The 24,799-nt window shown below is 43.6% G+C and overlaps 1 protein-coding gene across 3 annotated transcripts in view; it reads left to right on the top strand.

Annotated features, from left to right (window-relative positions):
- NME7 (NME/NM23 family member 7) overlaps window positions 1-24,799 on the top strand; it is a 162,298-nt gene that overhangs the window by 100,769 nt on the left and 36,730 nt on the right. For all 3 annotated transcript variants that reach the window (XM_048817436.2, XM_048817418.2, XM_075118677.1), the window contains 2 exons: window positions 578-646; window positions 4,474-4,575. In XM_048817436.2, the coding sequence (XP_048673393.2) occupies window positions 578-646; window positions 4,474-4,575 (171 nt within the window). The remainder of the gene's footprint in view (window positions 1-577; window positions 647-4,473; window positions 4,576-24,799) is intronic.

The following is a 24,799-nucleotide window of genomic DNA, read 5'->3' as shown; positions in this document are numbered from 1 at the left end:
CACCTTTGAGACTGAAATCATCTATTTGGCCACAGAGCAGTTTCAGCATGGGAAGAATCAAAGCAAACGTTTCCCGCACATAACCACCACTAATATGCCTCAATCTTGATCTGGAAGGACAGACTCTAGAGTTCAGAAGGTAGTTCAGCCTCCTTGGTCTATTTGCATGCTCATTGAGACACAATTAACAGAATCAATTAGTGCAAGCTGAGGTGCTGGGCTTTCTAATCGAATTTGGAATTTAGAGTACAGTTATGGTCAGAAAAGGAACCGTGTAAAAATGGTCTTATTGAATCCATCCTGCTCCCAATTTATCTTTAAGTGGCATCTGCCAACTTCATGGAGAAAATACAATATTTATTGCTTAGTTGCACGGGCTTGCTGCGCTGTTGAAGAATGATCTGGAACCTATCTGCCCCATGCATCATCAGCAAAAGAGTCCTTCAAAGCCTTCCTTCCTATCACAGGGGAAACCATCAAAATACTTTGCGGGGTAAATAAAGAGTATGCTAAATGCTTGCTGGCTTTTTCTCCTGAGACAGTTTAGCTAACATTTTCACCCTTTTCCTTTGCATAGTTCAACATGGAATGTGCGAATGTGGAAGAGTTCTATGAGATTTACAAAGGTGTTGTTGCTGAATACACTGTAAGTATCAACTAGAAAAGAATCTACTAAAAAATAAGACTGCAATTACGGAGAAGTGGTCATTGCTTTCTGTACTTAGAATTCTAGTCACAATCCTATCTGGCTTCTGATTTTGATCACTCCCTGAGTTGGTCCAGAATGAACCAATCCATCTGAAATTCCTCATGTATACTCCTGAGTCAGGAGAATTTTTTGTGGGAAAAGTGGAGGACCATTGGGCCAAGATATTTATGGAATAGATCAGATTGGAAAAACAGAACTGAGCTATTTCACTTTGGTAGAGCTGATGTAATGTCTAGTTTTATATTGTTGTTGAATGTCCTATTTCAAAAGTGGTTTGGCCTAGAAACTCTGTATGTATTTATTCCTTTGTCCTCAGTGGGTCCTGGGGCGTTTGAGTATTTTTATGATGGTTGGGCGGTTAATGTCATATATAAGTTAATCTGTCTTTTGAATCTCTGTGAAATCAGTGTGGTCCAGTAGGTATATTGTAACCTCAGTGGGGACTGATGTCTGTGTACATTGTAATGCCTTTGAGCACTGGCACTGAAGGCTTTCTGGGTGCAGGTGGACCAACGGGAATATAATAAGGTGACTTGTATTTCTGCAACACCCTCCCTCTGAGGATTTCAGTTCACTGTGAAAACAATAGTGAAAAGAGACTTACAATGTCCCTGTGAAGTATTCAGAGTTGTAGCTGCAAAAACAATGTATCAGCAAAAACAATGAGGAGTCCTTGTGGCACCTTAGAGACTAACAAATTTATTTGGGCAGAAGCTTTTGCGGGCTAAGACCCACTTCATCAGATGCATGGAGTGAAAAATACAGTAAGCAATATATATATTACAGCACATGAAAAGATGGGAGTTCCCTTACCAAGTGGTGGGTCAGTGCTAACAAGGCCAATTCAATTAAGGTAGAAGTGGCCTAGTTCTCAACAGTTGACAAGAAGGGGTGAATATCAAGAGAGGGAAAATTATCCCCACTTGGTAAGGCAACTCCCATCTTTTCATGTGCTGTAATATATATACTGCTTACTGTATTTTTCACTCCATACGTCTGATGAAGTAGGCTGTAGTCCACGAAAGCTTATGCCCAAATAAATTTGTTAGTCTCTAAGTTGCCACAAGGACTCCTCGTTGTTTTTTCCCGTGAAGTATGTAAGTTATCCCTATTTTAAAGATGGATTAAGGTACCAGCACTCCAAAGGGATCTGGCCATTTGACTTTTATGCCTCAGGGAGTACAAGAAGTGTGTAAGGGTACCTCAGGTTGATCACTTTGGAAGATCAGGACTGTAGTGACACAAGAGTTTGGTGGCAAAATAGGGAATGTTAACCAGGTCTCATCTCCCAGCCCTGAGCCTCAGAACTAGGACAAAGGAGGATCTGACAAGATAGGAGAACTGAATGTACCATAGCTCAAATGTGAGCATATCTGTATGGTCTGATGCAGATATCGTATCCTCTGCAGTTGTTCTAATCTCCAGAGAAGTCCCTGTGGTTGCATCAAACTACAACTGCTATTCCATCTCTGCACCTCTTTCATACATTCTGTACCCCAAAATATTTGGCGTGGTTAAATAATTGAATATGAGAGTTGACCAGAAGGGAGAGGGAAATTTGAGAGATCAGGACAAGAAAGAAGAGATTTTGTTTAGAGTCTATTTGAAGCTAAATCTATGAGTCAAGACCTCCTTCAAGCCCTCTATGCCTGGAGCACTCAAGTGAAGGAAATGGGATTTCCCCAGGTGCAGTTCTGGTCTTCTCTGAGGTAGAGAGATATAGGAAATCTAGCCTGGCTTGTAAGAGAAGGCACTTGCCCCAAGAGCAGTGAGATAATGCCAGTGGTAGGCAACTGAAAAGGAGCAAGGAGGGAAGAAGGAGGAGCACCTAAGTCAGGATCTGACCTCCATATATGTGACTCAGATCTCTAGGACTTTCCATCCTGTTGTGTGGGGTTTTTTTTTTTTTTTTATGACTTAAAAATAATCATCATGATGTGTGAAATTTCAGGGCAGAAGTTGTTTCATATTTAAATGCCAGCTTCCTTTTCAAGGGTCTTGTCCTCATTTCCTAGGGATCGTCATCGGTTATTCAGACGTGGGCTTAGCATCTAACTAGAAAATGGTCCTTCATGAAAGGAGAAATTGAAATAGTTGCCAAAGATTCCAGCTTTGCTGGTGTTTCATCCAACTGCCTAGGGCAGGAGTCCTTAGATAACTGTTAGAAAAAAACAAACCACAAATGATCACTTTGTGAGCACAGTTACACGTGTTGGGATGTGCCATTATGCTGAGTACTGCTAGAACAGGGATCCCCAAACCGTGGTAGGTGAGCTTGATGTTCCATCACAGCCATTGTTTAAGAAGGTGGTATATGAACCAATGAACTTTGGAAGCAGCTGCACTAGAGCTTGTTTCATAGTAATAATACCATCTAGCACTGCACTGTAGCTGAAGGCATCTGGTCTTCAGCCCGGTGCCTCATCACGCAACCTAGGAATTTGGAATAATCTCACCCCTTGTTGAGTGCTTGTCTTCCTGTGAACACTCTATAATCAAAGTTCTGGGGTGAAATCCTGGCCCCATTAATGTCAAAGGGAGCATGCTATTGACTTCAGTGGGGCAGGATTTCATGAGTGATCTCAAAAGGGATCTCATTGGGAAGTTGCTCTCATTCTGGAAACATAGCATTTGAATTTAATTCTCTTTGCATTTAATGTTAATTCTTACATGCTAGGGATAGGCATGATCCAGGTTTTTCTGCCACATGCCTCATCTCCTTGTTACCCTTTACTTTCTTGTTCTCTGCTTGCCACTGGGTTGACCTGTGAGCAGCTCATTGCTGAATGCTAGAATGGTGACATCTTAGCCTGTTCTCACCAGCTTCGCCCATTTCCTATTCCTGTCTTCCCTTTTCCCCATCAGTTGCAATTCCTTTCTTTTGTTTTGTTTTAAAAGTTTCTGCTCAGAACTCTAAGTGCGCACACACTCTACAGTCTGTGTTATCCGGGAGGTCAGACTAAATGATTGTAAGAACCCCTATTAATCTTGTTAGCAAACTACAAATTGGCACCAGCGGCTATAGTTAAAACTCACCTCCCCAAATTAAGACTCTCCTTAAAGAAAGAGGCAGTGTCCAAGGGAGGTAGGACCTAAAGCATGATGTAAGTTTTTTATCAGCTAAAATGGACAACTTAGTTTATATTGACTTCGTAGGTCAGGTGTTACGTGTCCCCTTCGGGAACTGCTGCTAAGTAAATAGGTCGCTCCATTCTGAACCAGCTGAAGATTCTAAGGCTATGTCTACACTACGCACCTTACAGCGGTGAGGTGCACTATGTGGTTGCTCTTTGTCGCTGGGAGAGAGCTCTCCCACCTCCAACGAGGGGTGGTAGCTTCATCACCCGACGTAGCCTAAATGTTCTTCAGGTTTAAACCCAAGTACAGCAAGTTGCAGTAACTTAGTCTGAAGGTGACAAAGCTATGGCTTTCTGTAGCAAGATCCATGTGAGGAACGAAGAGGTTGCAACCTCAGGCTAAATGCAGAGAAATAAACATATTTTGGCAACTGCTGGTACTTGGGCATCCTGAAGAAGTTAGGGATCCAACTTACCCTCCATGTTGTGAACCTGAATAACAAAATATGGGTAAATTATCTCAACTAAGGATGCTGATTATACCTTCTGCCATTTCTTCCTGCTGTGTTCCCCAACATTTCCTAATAATTTCTTCTTGTTTGTGTTTGGATCCAACTTTTATGTGAAATACAACTCTTGGTAACACACTAACAGACTGACATTTGTTTTCATCTTTTCCTCTTCCAGGAGATGGTTACAGAACTGTGCTCAGGGCCTTGCATAGCACTAGAGATCAGGCAGCTTGATCCTCAAAAAGTATTCAGAGACTTCTGTGGGCCTTCTGATCCTGTAAGTTACTTGTTTAAAGAGAAATATTTGAAAGGCGATATTCTATATGTCAAACTTAAACATTACAGCATTGCTCTGTTACTGTATGTGTTTATCACTTCCTTTGAAACATTTAGCCATTGGACACTGCTTGATTGAAGCTGGATAGTAGACTAGGTGGATCAGTGGTCTGAACCTGTAGGTAATCCACCTATCCTAGGTAAACAAAGTAATAAAATTACCAAAAGAATACTTATGTGAAAATACAGTGTCAAGATAAAAGTTACCTTGGTAATTGTTTTCATCAATTTTCACTGGACTGCAAAGCACTACAACAGTTAACCAAAAACAAATGGGCTGATTCTCTTTTCAGGCCAGAGTAAATCAGTGTTACTCCACTGAAGTCTGTGGCAATCCCCTGGTGTCCAACTGGTGAGAAGAAACTCTCAGGGTATGTCTACACTGCAAAGTAAGCCCATGCTTGAGCCCTCCTTGTGTCTACACTGCAATTGCGCTAATCCAGGGCTTGGACCCAGGGTCCCAGGTCCCTGGAGGGCCCAAGCTCAAGTTAAGCCGGGACCCAAGTCTGAGCCCTTTTGCTTTGCATTGTAGATGCGGCCCTGCTTGATTCAGGTCCCTGGTGTCAGCCAGAAGAATCCCAAAGTTCTATGGAACAACTTCCTTAGTCCTCTCTGTTCCAACAATCTGCAATCCACTCTACTGAAAACGGAAGCCCTTTGCAAATGGCAGCAGCTTAGGTCAGCATTAACCCATTCTCTTCTGATCACTGATCTGCAAGCACACTATCAGAGAGCCTCCTGGGTTGCAATGGAGAGTGAACTGATCGAGCCTTTTGCAAAGGATGTTGCTTCCTGGTAATGTGCAGGGCAGGCAGTAAAGTTTTCCCACAGTGCACCATGGTCCTAGGGCTAGAGTGACCATATTTTGGGGGAAAGGGAGGATGCTGGAATGTGGTTATTTTGAGTTGGGTCTGTGCACTGCAGTGTGGATGTCAGAGCCCAAGGTTGTAGCACAAGTTAGAAAAGTCTTAACATAGGGTTAAAATACAATGTAGATGCTCAAGCCCAGAGTTCCCTAATACAGATCAGCTGACTCGAGTCCCACTAACTCTGGGCTCATAGGCGATGAGTATCGGGGGGCTATGCTGGGTCAAATGCCCCCGCCCGATTTCTGCTTGGCCTGGAGGGCAGAGGGGTGGAGGGAGAGGAGCTCTGTCCTTCTCCCACTGCTCCTGTCCTTCAGCACGCTCAGCCCTCGACCCTGGCAGTCAGGCCTGTGCGGGGAGTGGAAGGGGCAGGACCAGCCACTTCTCACACCGTCCGCTCTGGGTCGCTGCTCTGTGCAGCGCAGCAGCTGCCTGAGAGAGAGCCTGGCTGGGGAGGTGGCAGCAGTGAACCACCCTGCCCGCCTAGGCCTGGCTGCCAGGAACAGGGGCCGAGTGAGCTGGAAACATGCCGGGGGGGGAGGGGACTCCAGCTTACTCAGCCCCTGTCCCCGGCAGCCAGGCCAGAGGTGTGGGGGTGGCTCACCGCTGCCACCTCCTCAGGCAGCCACTGCGCTGCACAGAGTCAGCAACCCAGAGCAGCCAGCTTCAGCACGTGAGAAGTGGCTCCATCCCATTCCCTGCCCGGTCCCAACTGCCAGGGAGAGCAGCCAAATGTGCCAGGGTGGAGGCGCAGCAGGAGAAGGAGAGAGCCTCTCCCACCCACAGGTAACTGTGTGGGTCAGGAAAAGCGTGGTGGCCCTGGGCTAGGCACAGGGCGAGTCGCTGGGCAGAGGAGACATGCGGGACAATCACATGTCCTCCCCCTTTAGATTGTTCCCGTCAGTATCAGGAGGTAGGAGTCATCTATGCCTGGGCTTACATTACATTGTAGACATACCCCCAGTCCCCATGTTCATTGTAGGAAACAAAAAGCTTGCATTCTGTAGCCCTGCTTGTAATATGATTATTTTATAGGCTTTATTATGTATTTATTTGAGTGCCATCAATGTACATGATGTTGTACAGAACAGAGAGGTAGAGACAGTCCCTATCCCAAAGATCTTGCCATTTTTGACTAACCAGACAATAAGGTGCAGACAAAAATACACCAGATTGCATCCAGAAGACAAAATGACAATCCCTTGGCAATGCAATCAGGGCTTTGTATTTTAATATTATGGTAGGATGTTTTAGTTGTAATTAGGCAGTTTCCAATGCCCAGTATTTTATAGATTTACACCTGAAGAAGAGAACAACTTCTTTAGAGTTTATTGCTCTGTAGATTCACATTTAACATTAGAGAAGGCAAATATTGGGGGAATTATTCAAATATTTTTGCTAATTTCTAACTACTTTTCCATTTGGCCATGTTAAATGTTCTATTTCATGTACTCTGTTACTCTAGTGTGAGCAGAGCATAACCCCAGTTATTTGACCTATATTTAAATGAAGGTCAGTCACCTCTCTCAATAGCAGTTCACATAGTACACTGCTCGTTTGGTTATCCCAAATGCCATTAATGGAAGGTTTCTAAACACTTGAACTCTTTGAAAGATTGGGGTTGTCATTTTATTTCGTTTTTGTTTTTCATGTTTATGCTGGTTTTGTTTAATCCTTGGCATGATACTGCTGATACTGGAAGGTGTCCACAAACTAGCAGTCTTAAAGTTATTAAAGATAAATCCAACATGCTCATAACACTTGTAGTTCTGTATGATGATAATGGTTATAATTTAATCTCCTGTTTCAGGGCTTCCAGCAGAGGTTAGGAAGGAATTTTTTGCCCCAGTGTACAATTATAATCTCTGCGTTTTGAATTTTGTTGGGTCTTTTTTCAGTCTCCTTCCTCTGAAGCATCAGAGATTTGCCATGGCTAGTGAGGGTGGGCTAGGCCAGTGGTATGAGGCAGTACAGAAAATCTTTTGTTTTAGATGCCTTGCTGGTGTTTCTTGTTCACATGCTCAGGATCTAACTGATTGTCAGATTTGGGATCAGAAAGGAATTTTTCCAGGTTAGATTGTCAGGGACCTTGGCTGTATTTCATCTTCCTCTGCAATGTGGTTTGTGAATTGCCTGCTAGGATCATCTCGGTATAGGGTATATCTCATCTACTCAATTCCTGGCCATCACAGGGCCTTGGTTGTGCCTCAGTCTTTCCTATTCTCTGCCTGTGGTACACCTCAGTATATTCTCTTGAGGAGTAAAATGTTTTGGTTTAACTGAAGTCATTAGGCTCAATTTAGGTGGAATTTAATGGCATGTGATATACAGGAGGTCAGACTAGATGATCTAATGATCTCTTCTGGCCTGAAGCTCTATGAAGCTATTTATCTAAGGTCTTCACATAGCTTCCAGTACCATAGTATCTGAGTGAGTCACAATCTTTAATGTATTCATCCTCACAACACTCCTGTGAGGTAGGGAGGGGTTGTTATCCCCATTTTACAGATGAGGAAGTAAGACATAAAGAGACTAGTTGATTTCCCCAGAGACACACCAGAAACTTGTAGCTGAGCAGGGAATTGAACCCTAGTGTCCGGAGTCCCAAGCTAGTGCTCTAACCACTGGGTCATTTTGGATATTTGTTTGTGTGGTTCCTTTTTACCTGGTAGCAACACTATATGTGTAGAGTGAAAATAAGCATGATTTTACATGCATTAGAAACAGATGTCTTAGGTTTTGGACATTGGCTTCATATTGCTTGCTTTAATGGTATGTTAGAAGTACACAACATATCTATCTCCACTGTTTATTGTAAGAATCACCTTAAATCAATTCCTTATCCACATACAGGATAAATGCACAGGGGTAGAGCTGCTTTCAGGAGTGTCTTTGCTTGCAATTTATCTGTTTAGTTAGATAATGTTTGCAGCTTGTCCTTGACAAAATGTCGTTAAAGTATCACATTTTTTATCATCCCTAATCTACATAGTCAGGGAAGCTATCAACTAAACATTGTGGTTGCAATGTCTGCCTCAGGTAGTGGTAGCAGAAACCAGAAAAGCAATTTCCTGTCTAACAAGGTTATGTACACAGTCTTAGAGCTTCATGAGCTGATATTTTAGTGCTTAAAGAGAGGGAAAATATTTAGTGTCCCATAAATAGTACATTGTCATTCAGAGATCTGAATTCGTGTGTGTGTGTGTGTGTGTGTGTGTGTGTGTGTGTAAAATAAAAAAAATCTGTTTTTGTCCTATACAGTTCAATTATCTTGAACAATTAGTTTCAAGCTTCATTACTTTAGATTTAGTTTTCTGCTCTGTGTGGGGTTTCAGTTTTGATGTGAAAATAACATTTTTTTTTATTTTAACATTTGTTGGCTGGGAAAGATTTAAGTGTTTTTCTTATTCTCTCATATAAATGCACCATTTCACATTTAGTTATTATGTTTCTGATCAATAAGGTGTTTTTTGTTTAAGCTTACTGTGGTGACTTTCAATCAGCATTGCTGTCCAGGAGATAAAATCCTGGAGCAATTCTAAAATCCTAGGGCAGTGCCAATGTCCTTTGACAGACTCGGGATAGGAGGACCTAAATTGACTCTGATTTATGAAGTCTAGTGACCTTCACATGTGTGAAGAAGTTTGGTATATAAATACCAAAGTTTAAAGGCATTTGAGAACAGCCAATCAAGCATTTTATGGAGCATGTTCTTAACTACTAATGTTAACAATGCGCTGTGGCATGTTGTGCACTCATGTTCATATCTGATGCATTGCTTCCTGATATAAAAATACAACCTGCTATAGACCAAGACAAGGGCAAAGTCTGGAATTACAGCACAAAACACAAAGTTCCAGCTTGTGCCACCCTTGCTCATGTTGAATAGTCCCTTACTCCACTAGTTGTCTCGTTTGAAGTCAATGGGATGGCTCTTGAAGTAAGGTGCTACTCAAAGCGAGTAAAGACACTGGACTCTGACCTATATGGATGTCACCTTAGTTTATCGGTGGCAAATTGTCTCTCTGATATGTAACTAATGTAATAATTACTACAAATGTGGCAATTCACATTTTTAAAGTGGGTCTTAAAGACCCTAATGATAACATCTGCCTGAGCCTGGCGTAAGCATCCAGAATGGTGTCCAGTCACGCACATTCTCTGCCTGTGGCATATAATAGTCTAGTCTTCTGTGGGCTGTAATATTTAGGTCTCATTTTGGTTGCTGGGTTTAGAGTACAGGTGCTGGGTGGAGTCGGTGGCCGGTGAGATCAGACTACTGGCCTTGAAATTCTATGATGTCAGTAAAGTTGGACAAAAACACATGAGGCCTGGGTTTCACATAAGCAAAATGAGATTGTTGTTTGGACCTCACTCTCATTTTATCTGAGCCCCCAAACTCTGGGGGTGAGGAGGAGTGAGGACAAGTGATTAACTTTCCATGGTCCCCAAAATGGAAACGGTAGGAACAGCTCTAAGTGCACAAAACCAGTAATTAGTGCACAGTGCTAAAACTGGAATGAAATGTGTGCCATGTGCTGTGACTGGATTATTTTTGGTGGCACTTCAAGTGAGTAAAGTTCTGCAAAGGAAAGACTCTCTCATTGTAAAAGGAATATCTTGTTGCCATCGGGGAAGATTTCAGACAGAAAACTTGCTGTTTTGTTGTTGTATACTAGCATAGTCTGTATGCTGGGACAGCATTGCCAAAGATTTTAGTGGATTTTGTGATATAGGTATTTGTTTACAAGGAACTGGGCTAAGACCAACCCACAGTTAAAAATACTGTAACTGACCTAACTGTAGGGATCACTGGGAGTGTAGTGGTACAACAGTCCCTTGTAAATATTTGGTAGTGTGGAGGGAAATGCAGTTACAGGGCATGAAGTACAGTCTGCACTCCAGGCACTAGGTTCTACAGATTTTTGCCCTCTGCTGGGTTTTTATTAAAGACTCACACATATCTGGTAAATAACCAGTGCGTCGTTGCTAGAGCTGGCAAAGGGAAAAAGGTGCAGATACCCTTGTTACAATGTCTTAGACAAATGACAATTAAAAATTATCACACTAGTTTGTAAATCCACCTGTAGGAGGCAATCAAGTAGAGGGGCACAAGGATATCCTCTCCCCTTTCAGACCTAGTATTTAGGGTGCTCCTGCTAGCCCATTCATCTGTTAGAGGGCAATTAATTATTGACCTGTGGAACCCACTGGCCAGGGTTTAGTTCCCTCATCTGTGGTCTCGTTAGGGGCCTTTCCTTGTTCTCCTGTCAGCCAGCTACAGTGGTTGCCTCTCATTGTCTGCTTGGACTGCTCTACGTTGGGTTTTCCTTCACAGCTAATTGCCAGGATATTGCCTGCAACCAGCTGCTGTCACAGTCCAACCCTCTGTCTGTCTCCTTGAGCCTGATCTTCTGTCACGTCTTGGTCATGCTAGGTAACAGGTTGCCCTCTATGGATACTGAAAGGTGTTTCTACAACTCCTAGAATGACAGCCCAATCTTTTCGCTTCTGTTTGTTCTAGGGGGCTAGTGAGTTACCCAATCAGAGGCCAGCAGGTTCATTACAATGCCAATTTTAATATTTTTTCTTCATGCTATTAAAATTATAACCCAGATTTTCAAAGACAGATGCATAAATTTGGGAACCAAGTCCATATTTGGGCATCTAAATAAAAATCTTGATTTTTTTTTTTCCCCAGAGGTGCTCAGAACCCATTGAATTTGTTGGAAGTTTGGACTTTGAGCGCGTATGAAAAATAAAGCACTTTTATGTAGGTGCCTGAATATGAATTATGGATGGGATTTTCAGAAGTGTATGGGTGACTTGAAAGCACAAGTCCCTAAATCACATAGGCACTTTAAAAACTCCGCCTCTTAACTTTAGACACCCAAATTTGAAAATTATTTTTTATAATCCTGGCTGTAATTATACCATTTCATTTATCTGTTACTGTGGTTCTGATGCACAAAGAATTGTAATTTGGAGGCAGATTAGGGTAGACCCTAACTTTGTCCTCTTGCCACTGGTACCAATAGAATACATTGATTATGCAGCCATGTCACTTGCCTGAATCTTGTTTCCATTCGATTATAGTATATAGTGTCTCTGAAATGCTGTACTAGCTGAGTTAACCCATCATGTCTCAGACTGTAATAAATAACCAATCTGCAAAAAGAAAACAGAATTTAACAGTTGACTTGCAGAACATTTTCTCTTTGCAAGTGACTGTCAAACACTATTATAACTTTGTAGATTACATTGAACTGGTCAGCCACTGTAAAGATTTTTTCCCCCCCAGGTCTATTTGCACCCCTCATTTCCTCTTCCCAGATTACTCTATCTCACAGCCACCATACACAGTAACTTCAAAGGCCCCACAAAATTCCCCAAGTCAGCTGGGAGCATTGGAGGCAGCATGCAGGATTCTTCTGTAAAATCCCTTTGTTTGGCTTCTGCAGACCTAGAAAGCTATACCCTAAAAAAGAAGGTAAGTTAACCACCAAGGCCTTTTCTCAGAAGTGTGTTGATATAAATAACATTATAGAATCATAGAAGTGTAGGGCTTCAGGGGATCTCAAGAGGTCATTTAGTCCAGTCTCCTGTGCTGAGGTAGGACCAAGTATACCTAGACCATCCTTGGCAGGTATTTGTCCAACCTGTTCTTAAAAACCTCCTATGATGGGGATTCCACCATCTCTCTTAAAGCCTTTCCAGTGCTTACCTACCCTTATAGTTAGGAAAAACTTTCCAACTCTCCCTTGCTGTAGATTAAGCCCATTACTACTTGTCCTGCCTTCAGTGGACATGGAGAAGAATTAATCACAGTCCTTTCTATATCAGTCCTTAACATATTTGAAGTCTATCCAGTCCCTCCTCAGTCGTCTTTTCCTTAGATTAAAAATGCCCAGTTTTTTTAATTTTTCCACATAGGCTAGAAAACTTTTTATCATTTTTGTTGTTCTTTTCTGGACTTTTTTCAATTTGTCCACATCTTTCCTATAGCATGTGGGAACTAGACACAGTAGTCCAGCTCAGGCCTCACCAGTGCTGAGTAGAGAGGGACAATTACCTCCCATATCTTACATGTGAAACTCTCTTATTAATACATCCAAGAATATTACCCTTTTTTGCAATCACACCATATTGTTGGCTCATAATTACTTTGTGATCCGCTGTAGCCTACAGATCATTTTCAGCAATACTACCAGCTAGCCAGTTATTCCCCATTTTGTGTTTGTGCATTTTACTTTTCCTTCCTAAGTGAAGCACTCGGCACTTATCTTTATTGAATTTCATCTTGTTGATTTCAGACCGATTCTCCAATTTGTCAGGGTCATTTTAAATTCAAAACTAGATCACAATGCCATACGTTCGCTGAAATTTGGCCTGGCTGCCATTCTGTCATGCCAGGAGGCATGCCAACCTCCACCCCCATTTAAAAAGTAGAGGAGAAACTATCCTTTGGTCCGTTCTCCCCCCCACCCCACCCCCAGCACCTAGAACGGTAAGTGCTCAAAATGTTATATAAATGAGAGAAAGCTTTGTGATTGTGGTGCATGTAACTGTGTAACTTGTGATTTTGTTTCCCATGTACTGCACCTTTAAATATTTGTCATGCAAGACAGCTGCCACTCAAGGATACTGAGTTGATGCAGCATGTTGCACCAAAGATACATACCAGGCTTTCATGGAGGCTTTTGTTTTGGTCTTTTTTTCTGTTTTTCTTAATCTAAAATAATCCATTTGTGCTGAAACTACTATATATGGCTGTCCTATGTGTATGGAAAAACATCGTGAATAGAGACAGTACATCACAGAGGAGTTAAGTGACAGCAAGTCCATGACAGAGCTGGGAGTAGAACCCCAGATTACCTGACTCATTTCCTTGCTTTGATAGCATGAAAATTCCCCCAGATTGAGAATAAATAACCTCAGTACATGGGGATGGAACTGTAACAGGAAGCAGCTAAAGAGACATTGCCAACCACAGGAATTTAACAGATACATAGTTCTTAATTTCTGCTGGTCATGAAGTCACAGGGACTGGTCTATGCCCCGGTCTATACCCAATCTCCTGGGAATGACCCCTTTAGTGTTCCAGGCCCCACAGACCTACACAGTTCCACAGAGGCAGGCCCCTGGCCTCCAAGACTCCAGTGCCAGCAGTCCCTGTTTCTCACCATGGCTCCCTGCAGTGAATCCAGCTGAATCAGACTCCTGCGGGAGGCTAGTACTGCATCCATTCAGGGCACAATGTTCTCAGTGAGTATTTGCAATGACACAGGCAGTCTTTTCAAAACAAGGTAACTATTTATTAGTCACCTGGGTACAGAATCTGAAAGTCCATAGGTTAGCACAGGGAGGCAGAAATTAAGCCATAATCCATCCTGGCCAACCCAATGCCATGATGAGCCAGACATGTTTTGATGGACTCCAACTCCAGCTCTCTCCCCCTGCCCCCTTTTGTCTCCTCTGGTCTGGGCTCCTGAGTCCCTCCAAAAATACCCCTCTTCTTCCATTCACCCGACACCTTGTTCTCCAGCTCAGTTCACAAATCCCGCTTGCTGGGGTTTCCCGCTGCTAGGTGTTGATTGTTCAGTGGTTGGGGCATCTCTTTGTCTTGCTGGACCTTCTGTTTTCAGCCAGTTTTTTAATGACTCTACTCACCCCCCCCCCCCCCGACAGCCAGGTAACACAGATGACACCTCTGGTCTCCTGCCCTGTTCCAAGAGCAGTGCTAACCTTTTTGCACCCACGGGGTAGCAATGCAATGTACAGAGGGAAATTGAGGCATGCCTAGGATTCATAAAAATGTAACAGAAAATTCTCACTGTGTCACCCTGCTCTTGACCCTTTGAAACTCTCTTCAAAAGCAACAGTTTCCCCTTACTAGTTTTGGTTTGTCTGTGTCAGGCAAACACTGGTAGTTCCACCCCAAGGAGCACAAACCTCCATAGCTTTTTTGCTGGTCATAAACATAAAGGAAAGATGAAGACTAGGAAGAGTCCAATATGGCTCCATCAGGAGCTCTTTAATTACCTGAACATCATAAAAGAATCCTACAAAAAGTGAAAACATGGACAAATTTGGCCTGTTTGGGTTTCTTGCCCTTCTCCCACTCCCCTCCTTTTGCAGTCCTTCTGGTGCCCTTGCTTACCATAGATATTTATTAATTGTACTATGGTATTGTCAAGATGACTCAATGAAGATCAGGACTCCGTTAAACTGAGTACTGTACGTACGTGTAGTAAGAAATGGTTCCTGCCCCCAAAGAGTTTACAGTCTAAATAGACAATACAGACAAATGGTGGGACAAAGGAAATATTATTCCCATTTTACAGATGGGAAACCGAGTTACCAAGAGATTAAATGACTTGTCCAAGGTTGCACAGGAGGTCTGTGGTAGGGCTTGGATATGAACCGACATCTCTCAAATCTCTGTCCAGTGTGTCTTAACCCCAAGACCATCTTTCCTCTCTAATATTTATAGATTTCCATGCTTTTGTCTCCTCTAGTCTGGACTACTGTATATGTTTTGCTTAGAACTGCCCTTGAAAACCACCTGGAAGCTTCAGCTTGTGCAGGATATTGCTGCCTGTTTCCTAAGTGTGCTGGGTCACCATGAGCATATAACACTTGTGCTTTGCACTGGCTCATGTCGTTTCTCAGTGCAATTCAAGGTGTCAGTTGTGTTCTCTAAAGCCCTAAATGGTCAGAGGGACAGCTTCCTGAGAGTCTGCATCTCCTCTTATGTCCCATCATGAATGGTTAAGAATGGCTGGGGAATTCTTACTTTTGGCCCCTGTGCGTAAACTCTAGAGGACACCCAGCATACTTAGCTGAATGCCCACAACTGTGAAACTTGCTACTTCTGTCCTTTTTCAGCACCTGAGTTTGGAAGGCTTCAGGGCACACTACAAGGAGCAGTCATGTAACCAATCCTTTTGTGCCTAGAGGAGTCAGTGCTGAGGATTTGATTTGGTGGTGGGTGGCCCATGGTTTTCTGGCTGCTTTGTTGTTCAACTGAATCATCATAGAAGAGAATCAGAGTGACTATAATCACGGTACAGCAATGCCTTTCTAAAAGGACATTTGTGAAATGATTAGGCCTCATTGTCTACAAGAGAAAAACATGCAGAGGAAGATCTATACCAGAAAAAAAGAAATTTCAATGTATTTGAGCACTTTCCAAAATCAGGAAGTATAGTTACTTCTTAAAAGGTCTTATTTTCAACAATAGAATGTCAGTTACATGGTTCCGTTTTCCAAAGCAAGAAATGTCGTTTTTTTTAAGTCTGATATAAAAATTTAGGCTTTATCATATCATGTAAAGATATGTATTAGGAAGATATTCATAAATTGAGTAAAGTTTAAAAAGAAATTCAACATTCGTATTTCAGAAAAGTAGGAAGAAGCCCATGACTATTCAGCAAGGCATGGTTAAAGGATTAGAAAGCATGCCTTATAGCCAGTGGCGGATTAGCCACGGGGCCAGCAGGGCCCGTGCCCAGGGGCTCTTGCCAATTGGGGGGCCCCGGAAAAATGGGTGCCCCCACACCCTGACCAGCTCTGCCCACCCAGCTCTCTTGCCAGGAAGTGGGGTTGAGGCTTGGGGGCTTACCGAGCTTGCCCTGCTCTGCCCACTCACCCGGCACTCCAGCTGGGGATTGGGGTCGGGGCACAGGTGGCTTGCCAGGTTTGCCCCGCTCTGGCCGCCTGCCCAGCACTCCAGCCAGGGAGCGGGGTCAGCATGCGGGGGCTTCCCTTGCCGGGGCAGGAGTACTGGGTGCATAGAGCAGGACAAGCGCCCACGCCCTAACCCTGCTCCCCGGCAAGAGTGCCAGGTGGGCAGAGCGGGACAAGCCCCTGCGCCCCAACCCCGCTTGGCGTGCCAAGCCCCCGTGCCCTGACCCTATTTCCTGGCAGAAGTGTGCGGGGGAACTGCAGGCGGAAGGAGTGGGGAGGGGCCCCCACTTGCTCTGGCCCAGGGCCCCACAAAACCCCAATACACCCCTGCTTATAACAATAGACTCAAAGAGCTCAATCTATTTAATTTAACAAAGAGAAGGTTAAGGGGTGACTTGATTATATTTTATAAGTATTAGGGATGTAAATATCCATTAAAAAAGTTAACCGTTTAAATAATTAACATTATGTCATTTAAATGGTTAATCGATTAAAGGGAGAGGGGCTGGGGCTGCTTGGGCCGACTGGGGCTGCTCCGGCCAGCCGGCCTACGTGGGCTGGGAGCTAACGGTTCGGGTCAGTTAACTGGTAAGATTAATGCTTACCGGTGAACCGTTTAGTATTTTACATCCCAAATAAGTATCTACATAGGGAACAGAAATTTAATAATGGGCTCTTCAGTCTATAAGAGTAACATGATCTAATGGCTAGAAGTTGAAGCTAGACAAATTCAGAATGGAAATTAGGCATAAATGTTTAATGTTGGGAGTAATTAACCATTCTCCATAACTGACAAATTTTAAAATCAAGATAGAGTGCTTTTCTAAGAGATAGGGTCTGAGAATTATTTTGGGGAAGTTCTATGACCTGTGTTGTACTGGAGGTCAGACTAGATGATCATGATGGTTCTTTGTGGCCTTAGAATCTATGAATCTGTGAACAAAATCAATGAAATGTAACAGCAGCAAAGAGGTAGCTACTTTATAGAGTTAGAAGGATGGGTTAAAATGTTAATAAACATGCTGATTTAGACAGAATACAAAGCATGGATCTACAGCCTCGATGTCAGCTAGAAAGGAAAAAGAAACTATACTGCTAACCTGTCACCCAAATTTTTAATTAAAAAAAAGTACACATTTGCTCATGAGAAATTATAGTACTTTGATAAGGTACTTGATATTTTCTCAGTAAAGCTGTTCTGTTTAAGTACTCAAGGATCAGTCTTGGGATCAATCTTATTCAATATTTTTATTAATGACCTTGGCACAAAACATAGCAATGTGCTAATGAAATTTGCTAATGGTACAAAGGTGGGAGGCATCGTCAATAGAGGAGGATCAGAATATTTTACTGGAAGATCTGGGTGACCTTGAAGACTAGAGCGACAGAAATCAGATGAAATTTAACATTACGAATTGTAAAGTCATGTACTTAGTCTGATAATAAGCATTTCTGCTACAAGCTGTGGCTTTATCAGTTGGAAGTGACAGAGGAGGAAAGAGACCTGGATATATGGATTGATCACAGGATGACTATGAGCCAGCAATGAGATGTGGCTGTAAAAAAGGCAAATGTGATCCTAGAATGTATTAGGCAAGGCATTACCAGTAGAGAGATTAATGCCCTTGTACAAGGCACAGGTAAGACCTTATTTGGAATATTGTTTACCATTGGTTCTCAACCAGGGGTACATGTACCCCTGAGGGTAAGCAGAGGTCTTCTAGGGATACATCAACTCATCTTGTTATTTGCTTAGTTTTACAATAGGCTACATAAAAAGCACTAGCGAAGTCAGTACAAACTAAAATGTCATACAGACAATGACTTGTTTATACTGCTCTATATACTATACACTGAAATGTAAGTACAATATTTATATTCCAATCAATTTATTTTATGACTATATATTAAAAATATGAAAGTAAGCAATTTTTCAATAATAGTGTGCTGTGACACTTTTCTATTTTTATGTCTGATTTTGTAAGCAAGTAGTTTCTAGGTGAGGTCAAACTTGGGGTATACAAGACAAATCAGTCTCCTGAAAGTAGTCTGGAAAGGTTGAGAACCACTGCTGTATGCAATGCCCATGTTCAAGAAAGATGAATTGAAACTGGAACAAGTACAGAGAAGCACTATTAGGATGATCAAGGAAATGAAGGGCCAATCTTATTAGAGTAGATTGGAAGATACCAAGTATCATTTGATATTTTCTCAGTAGAGCTGTTCTGTTTAAATACCATCAGAGCAATCCAGAAAATCTTTTCAGAGAGTTTGGGGAGGGGAAAGGAGCTAGGGTGAGAGCAAAAGGAAGTTTTCAATAAATCTATTAGTCTTTAAGGTGCCACCGGAAAAAAATAAGTTGTTTTTGTAGATTGGAAGAGCTTGGCTTGTTTAGTCTTGGGGGGGAAAAGAAGACTGAGCGGGATATGATTGGTCTCTGTAAATACATTAGGATGGTAAATACCAGGGAGGGTGAAGAGTATTTAAGCTAACGGACAATATTTTCGTAAGAACAAATGAATGCAAACTGGCTATGAACAAATTCAGGCTGGAAGTTAGAAGGTTTCTAGCCATCAAAAGGGTGAGGTTCTGGAACAGCTGTGTTGTTTCCCCTCACAACAGCCAAGTTGTGGTGGGAAACAACTTAATTAGTTTTAAGAGAGAGCTGGACAAATATATGAGTGCACTCATGTGACAGGATTGCTTGTGATGCTAGAGGGCAAGGCTCAACAGCCCTGGAGCTCGCTTCTAGTTTATATCTTATTTTCCTAAACCTTGTGCTTCAGAGTTTCAGTGAGCCAGTGGCAGGACTCAGGAAGGGGACACCCCCCACCATGTATTCAAGGAGGCTTTTTTTCTTTCCTTTCAAGCATCAGGCATGGCCACAACTGGAGATGGGGCAGTGTGGGCTGGTGCTCTGAGGTGGCACCACTTATTCGCTCTCTCACGTGCTTCGCTGGCTGGTTCTTGCTCACATGCTCAGGGTCTAACTTATTGCCACATGTGAGGTTCGGAAGGAATTCTCCCCCAGGTCAGATGGGCAGGGACCTTGGGGTTTTTTCGCCTTCCTCTGCAGCGTGGGGGTGCAGGTCACTTGCCAGGATTATCCAGGTATATCTCAATCATTTCCCTGTCATTGCAGGGGCCTCTGGCACTGAGGCACCTTTGTCCCTTCTATTCTCTGCCTATGGCACATAGTCTAGTCTCCTGAGGGCTCATTTACTTTGGTCTCATTTTGGTCGTTGGGTTTAGTGTGTGGGTGTTGGTCGCCTGGGATATACAGGAGGTCAGGCTAGATGATATAATGGTCCCTTCTGCCCTTAAAGTCCATTACTCTTAACAACTGAAAGGGAGGATAGTCCTTATGGTTTAAAACACAGGATTGGGAGTCAAGAGATTTGACTTCTGTTTTCTCTGATCTCCGTGTAACCTTGGGGAAATTGCCTAGTCTGTGCCTCACATTTCCACATCTGTTGAATGGGAACAATGACATGACCCACCTGCCAGGGTTGGGAGCATCTCTGTGGCAGATACTATGAAAGTGCAAAGAATTATTAGATATATTTGAGGGCTAAATACTTATGTACTTTTATACTGTCTTATAAATGAATTGCTTGTGTGACATTTTTATGTGATGTGAAAGATGACCATATAAAAATTAGAATATATAATCATATAATGTACAATGACTCCTTCAAGCAGCTAAGCTTGTTGTCTTCCTTGTCTAGTGTCAGCTAAGCTTGTTGTCTTCCTTTGCCTAATGATCACTGCTTACGCATCTACAGAGAGACACATTAACATGTATGAAAGGCAAGTAGAACTCTTTGACGAAGAAGAAATTTATATAATCAGTTACCCCTTGAAACAGCACAAATTAAATTAAAAAAAAAAAAAAATTCATTCAGCCACAGACCATTGTCGGCGAGAGTAGCAAACAGATCAATAACAGGCAGCAGTTACTATGTCATGCTGTCTATGGAGGCCTGTAATGGAAAGGACATGATTGAATTGCTTAAATGTTGTTTAGAGTCAAATATCTGACTCTGTCCTTTCAATTTTAATTGTGCATATGAGCTATTGCAGATCTAATGAAAAATCTGGTACAGACTGTCCCAAGGCCTATTAGCTAGGTGGTTTAATGATTTCCTTATAAGGGTAAGCTTCCAGAGTCAGATTCTTCTCTGTGTGATTGCCTCTTTGTGATGATCTGATAGTACAATAGACCCATAAAGCCTACAGATTTAGCCAGTTCAGGATTCCCTTCTACCTTTAACACCTCCCTATGCTACTCTCTGCCTGGCCCCTAGTGTAGGGGGCTCATTAGGGGAAGTACCTACAAGGAGCAGGATATGACCAGCGCTCCATTGTGCATTCTGAGTTTGCTCTAAACTACACAGTCACCAGTGTGGTGCAGAACTGCCTCCTTTGTGCCTTCTGCCAAAACTGTGTCCAGTGTGTATTGAGTACTGCTGAGAATCTAGACCCCAATCTCTAAGGCCTGGTCTACAGTACACGATTATGTCGAATTTAGCCGCGTTAGGTCAAATTAAAACTAAATCCATCCACACAGCCAGCCCGGTTTTGTCGACTTAAAGGGCTCTTAAAACCGGTTTCTGTACTCCACCTTGGCAAGGGGAGTAGTGCTAAAATCGACATCGCTGTTCTGGATTTGAAGTACTGTGGACGCAATTCGATGGTATTGGCCTCTGGGAGCTATCCCAGAATGCATCATTGTGACAACACTTTCAACTCAGATGCACTAGCCAGGTAGTCAGGAAAAGCCCCAGGAACTTCTGAATTTCATTTCCTGTTTGGCCAGCGTGGCGAGCTCATCAGCATGGATGGAACGGGAGGTACTGGATCTGATTGCTGTATGGGGAGAAGAATCCGTGCAGGCAGAACTCCGTTCCAAAAGACGAAATGCCAATATATATGTCAAAATCTCCAAGGGCATGGACAGAACCCTGGGCTGGGCTGGGCTGAGCGGGGCCGGCGGCCAGGACCCCGGCTGTCAGGGGCCGGCGGCCGGAACCCCAGACCGACAATGGGCTGAGCCGCTGAGCCCGCTGCTGGTCTGGGGTTCCAGCCGCTGGCCCCGCTCAGCCCACTGCCAGCCTGGGTGAACGGAACAAAAATCAGCACGTGTGCTGCAGGTTGCCGACCCCTGCGTTAAATGAGCGTGATGTGAGGAGGTAGGAGCGCAATGAGAGGAGGCAGGATACAATGCTGAGGCTAATGGGGGAGCAAACTGACATGCTCAGGCGTCTGGTGGAGCTGCAGGAAAGACAGCAGGAGCACAGACTGCCGCTGCAGCCCCTGTATAACCGCCTGCCCTCCTCCCCAAGTTCCATAGCCTCCTCACCCAGACACCCAAGAATGCAGCGGGGGAAGGTTACGGGCACCGAGCCACTCCACCCCAGAGGATTGCCCAAGCAACAGAAGGCTGGTATTCAATAAGTTTTGAACTGTAGTGTGGCCTTGTCCTTCCCTCCTCCCCTCATCCAACACCCCACCTGGTGCTTCCCTCCTCACCCACCCCTCCCGGGCTACCTTGCGAGTTTTCCCCCTATTTGTGTGATGAATTAGTAAACAATGCATGATTTTGAAACAATAATGACTTTATTGCCTCTGAAAGCGGTGATGGAAGGGGGGAGGGCGGTTCGCTTACAGGGAAGTAGGGTCAACCAAGGGGGTGGGTTTTCATCAAGGAGAAACAAACAGAACTGTCACACAGTAGCCTGGCCAGTCATGAAACTGGTTTTCAAAACTTCTCTGATGCTCAGCACGCCCTGCTGTGCTCTTCTAATCGCCATGGTGTCTGGCTGTGTGTAATCAGCCGCCAGGCGATTTGCCTCAACCTCCCACCCCGCCTTAAACGTCTTCCCCCTTACTCTCACGGAGACTGTGGAGCGCACAGCAAGCAGCAATGACAATTGGAATACTGGTTTCGCTGACTTTTCCTTTCACTTTTTAACCATGGTCTTTGTATGATTCTTACAGAGAGTAAGAGATGGAGAGAAGGGAGGTAAAGAAAGTGGGGGAAGGGGACAGAGCAGGAAAAAGGAGTGGGAAAACACCTGAAGCTTCTTGTATAGCACTAAGGGCTCAGAGTGAAAGTTCCCCAGGGGTGAAGGGCTCTCAACCTGCCCCTGCTGAATCCTTGGTCTAGGACTTGCTATAACAATGTCCAGTTCTTTGAGACCTAGTCAGGAAAGACAACTCTTTCTGCAGCCCCTGAGATTGGAGATTGGGATTCCTGCCCCCTACTGCAGGCTTTAGATCCTGTTCTGCTCTCCTCTGATCACCGCTACACCATCCCCAGCGGCTTCTCACATTGAACAGCTGCTGGGTCCATGCTTTGAGAGAAATCTGTGTCCATGTCCTCATCACTATCGTGATCGCGCTATCGTCGCCTCCTCACCTGCTTTTGCAGGTTCTGCACATACTGCAGGATAATGCGTGAGGTGTTTACAATGCTCACAACTGCAGCGGAGATCTGAGCAGGCTCCATGCTTGCTATGCTATGGTGTCTGTGTGGGCAATCCAGGAAAAAGAGCGCAAAATGATTGTCTGCCGTTGCTTTCACGGAGGGAGGGAGGGAGGGGTGACTGATGACATGTACCCAGAACCACCTGCAACAATGTTTTTGTCCCATCAGGCATTGGGAGCTCAACCCAGAATTCCAGTGGGCAGTGGAGACTGCGGGAACTGTGGGATAGCTACCCACAGTGCACTGCTATGAAAGTCGACGCTAGCCACGGTACTGTGGATGCACTCCGCCGACTTCATGCGCTTAGGGGACACACACAATCGATTGTATAAAATCGCTTCCTAAAAATCGACTTCTGTGAAATCGACCTAATTTCGTAGTGTAGACATTCCCTCAGTCTAATAGGCATGTATTCAATGTTCATAATGTTAATTCTGTGACACATTCAGAAGCATGTAGAATATATCTTCATAAAACCCAGCCAACCAAACAAAAAAAGGTTTTTACCTTATGGCTATGCAGCTCATATGGCAGACCTCCACCATCTGTGGGATGACCTGCTCAGTTATCTTTTTTCATATTGACTTTCCAAAATCATCCAGGACAGGCAACAGAATTTACTATACTAGAACAAGGGGCTTTTAATTAAAAGGTCTCTGTGTCAACCACTGCCACTTGAAAATATTTTCTTGTGCAGATTAGAACAATTAGGGATTTAGTGATGGGATATGGATCCTTTCAATTTCAACTGCTGGTTTAAATGTGCTGTGCCATAGTTTGGTAGCGTCCAAGAGATTTTACCATGTGATAGCTGTTCAGGGAAATGAGTTGGTGGTCTCAGTCATCTTCCTAATAGGCAGGTGTCCACATGTGCAAAATCACCACTCTATTGGGGATTTGTTGGCAGTCCCAGCAGAGAGGCCAGAGACTGGTCATGGACAGTGAACTCTACTCTAAATCCTAGAGGTGGATCTTCCAAGTCATGGCTAAGGCACGTTGACAAGGCCACAGTGTAGGGACAGCTGGCAGTGCCTTTTTCTGTGCTGTGCTTGTCTCATGGATAGAGACTTATATTCTCCAGAACATTCAGGCCAGAATCTTTCAGGAGCACTAAATCCTCTGTATAAATCAATCCTGCATGGGATAGTCATTGAACTAGGTTCGTTAGTCATAAAACTGCCGCAATTAGGTACAAAACAGGTATTGCATTGTGCTAAGTGTTAAACCCAACTGAGAAGAGCTGATATTAAGCATATTGTCTGTAGTGAGGGATGAGAGCTCAGAAAACTCTGCTTCCTTGTCTCCCTTAAGAGTCTCTGGTGACTTATGGGGGAGAGACTGAAATTGGGGTCCATCCCCCTTTCTGCTGCAAGAATTTTTTTTGTCCTTCCCCCAGTTGCTGAAACACCTAACTAGTCTATTTATTTTTCCTATACCGTCCATCACCACGATGAGCATTGTAGCATCCCCATAATAAGGGCCCTGATCCATCCAGCTTCCAAACACTCCTAATGTTGAGTACATTTAAGTAGGTTATAGAAGTCTGCCTGAGGTCTCACAAGCCCCCTCAAAAACCTGGCATCACCTCGGGAAGCTGACTGTGCCAACAGATAGAGAACCTCGTGATCCCTACCTGTCTGTCTCAGCTGCTGGCCTTTCTCACTCATCTCCACATCACTGGATGCCATGACAGCAGGACTAGCCACTCAAGTACATACCCAGGGTCCCGGGCAGGCTTGTACCGGTTGTTCTGGTGCCCATGCTGCCATGGCTTCACTGTTGTTATAATCCAAGCTAGCTAGGTCTAAACTAGCATGTGTATGTCTACATGTGCTGCAGTCTCACCTCTGATTGCAATGTAGACATACCCAAAGAGGCTGGCTGAATATCCTAGATACTCCCTTTACACTCAAAATGATAATGATACAAAAGCAGCACATTCTTTACCTGCGTGGAATGAAATACACAATGTTTTAAGCTCTCTGTAGCTAATATAGATCTTTCTAAAATTGTATCATTTGTATAGAATTGTACGGTTTGAGTGCTCGGCCTCAAAAAGGTTCACTATTTTTGGTAGCCTGTCTTGATCTTTAACTCTGCAGCTCCAGAGCTTACTATGC

The sequence above is a fragment of the Caretta caretta genome, chromosome 1, assembly GCF_965140235.1.
Source record: "Caretta caretta isolate rCarCar2 chromosome 1, rCarCar1.hap1, whole genome shotgun sequence".
In the NCBI taxonomy this organism is placed as follows: domain Eukaryota; kingdom Metazoa; phylum Chordata; order Testudines; family Cheloniidae; genus Caretta; species Caretta caretta.
This window is presented reverse-complemented; position numbering and strand designations above follow the sequence as displayed.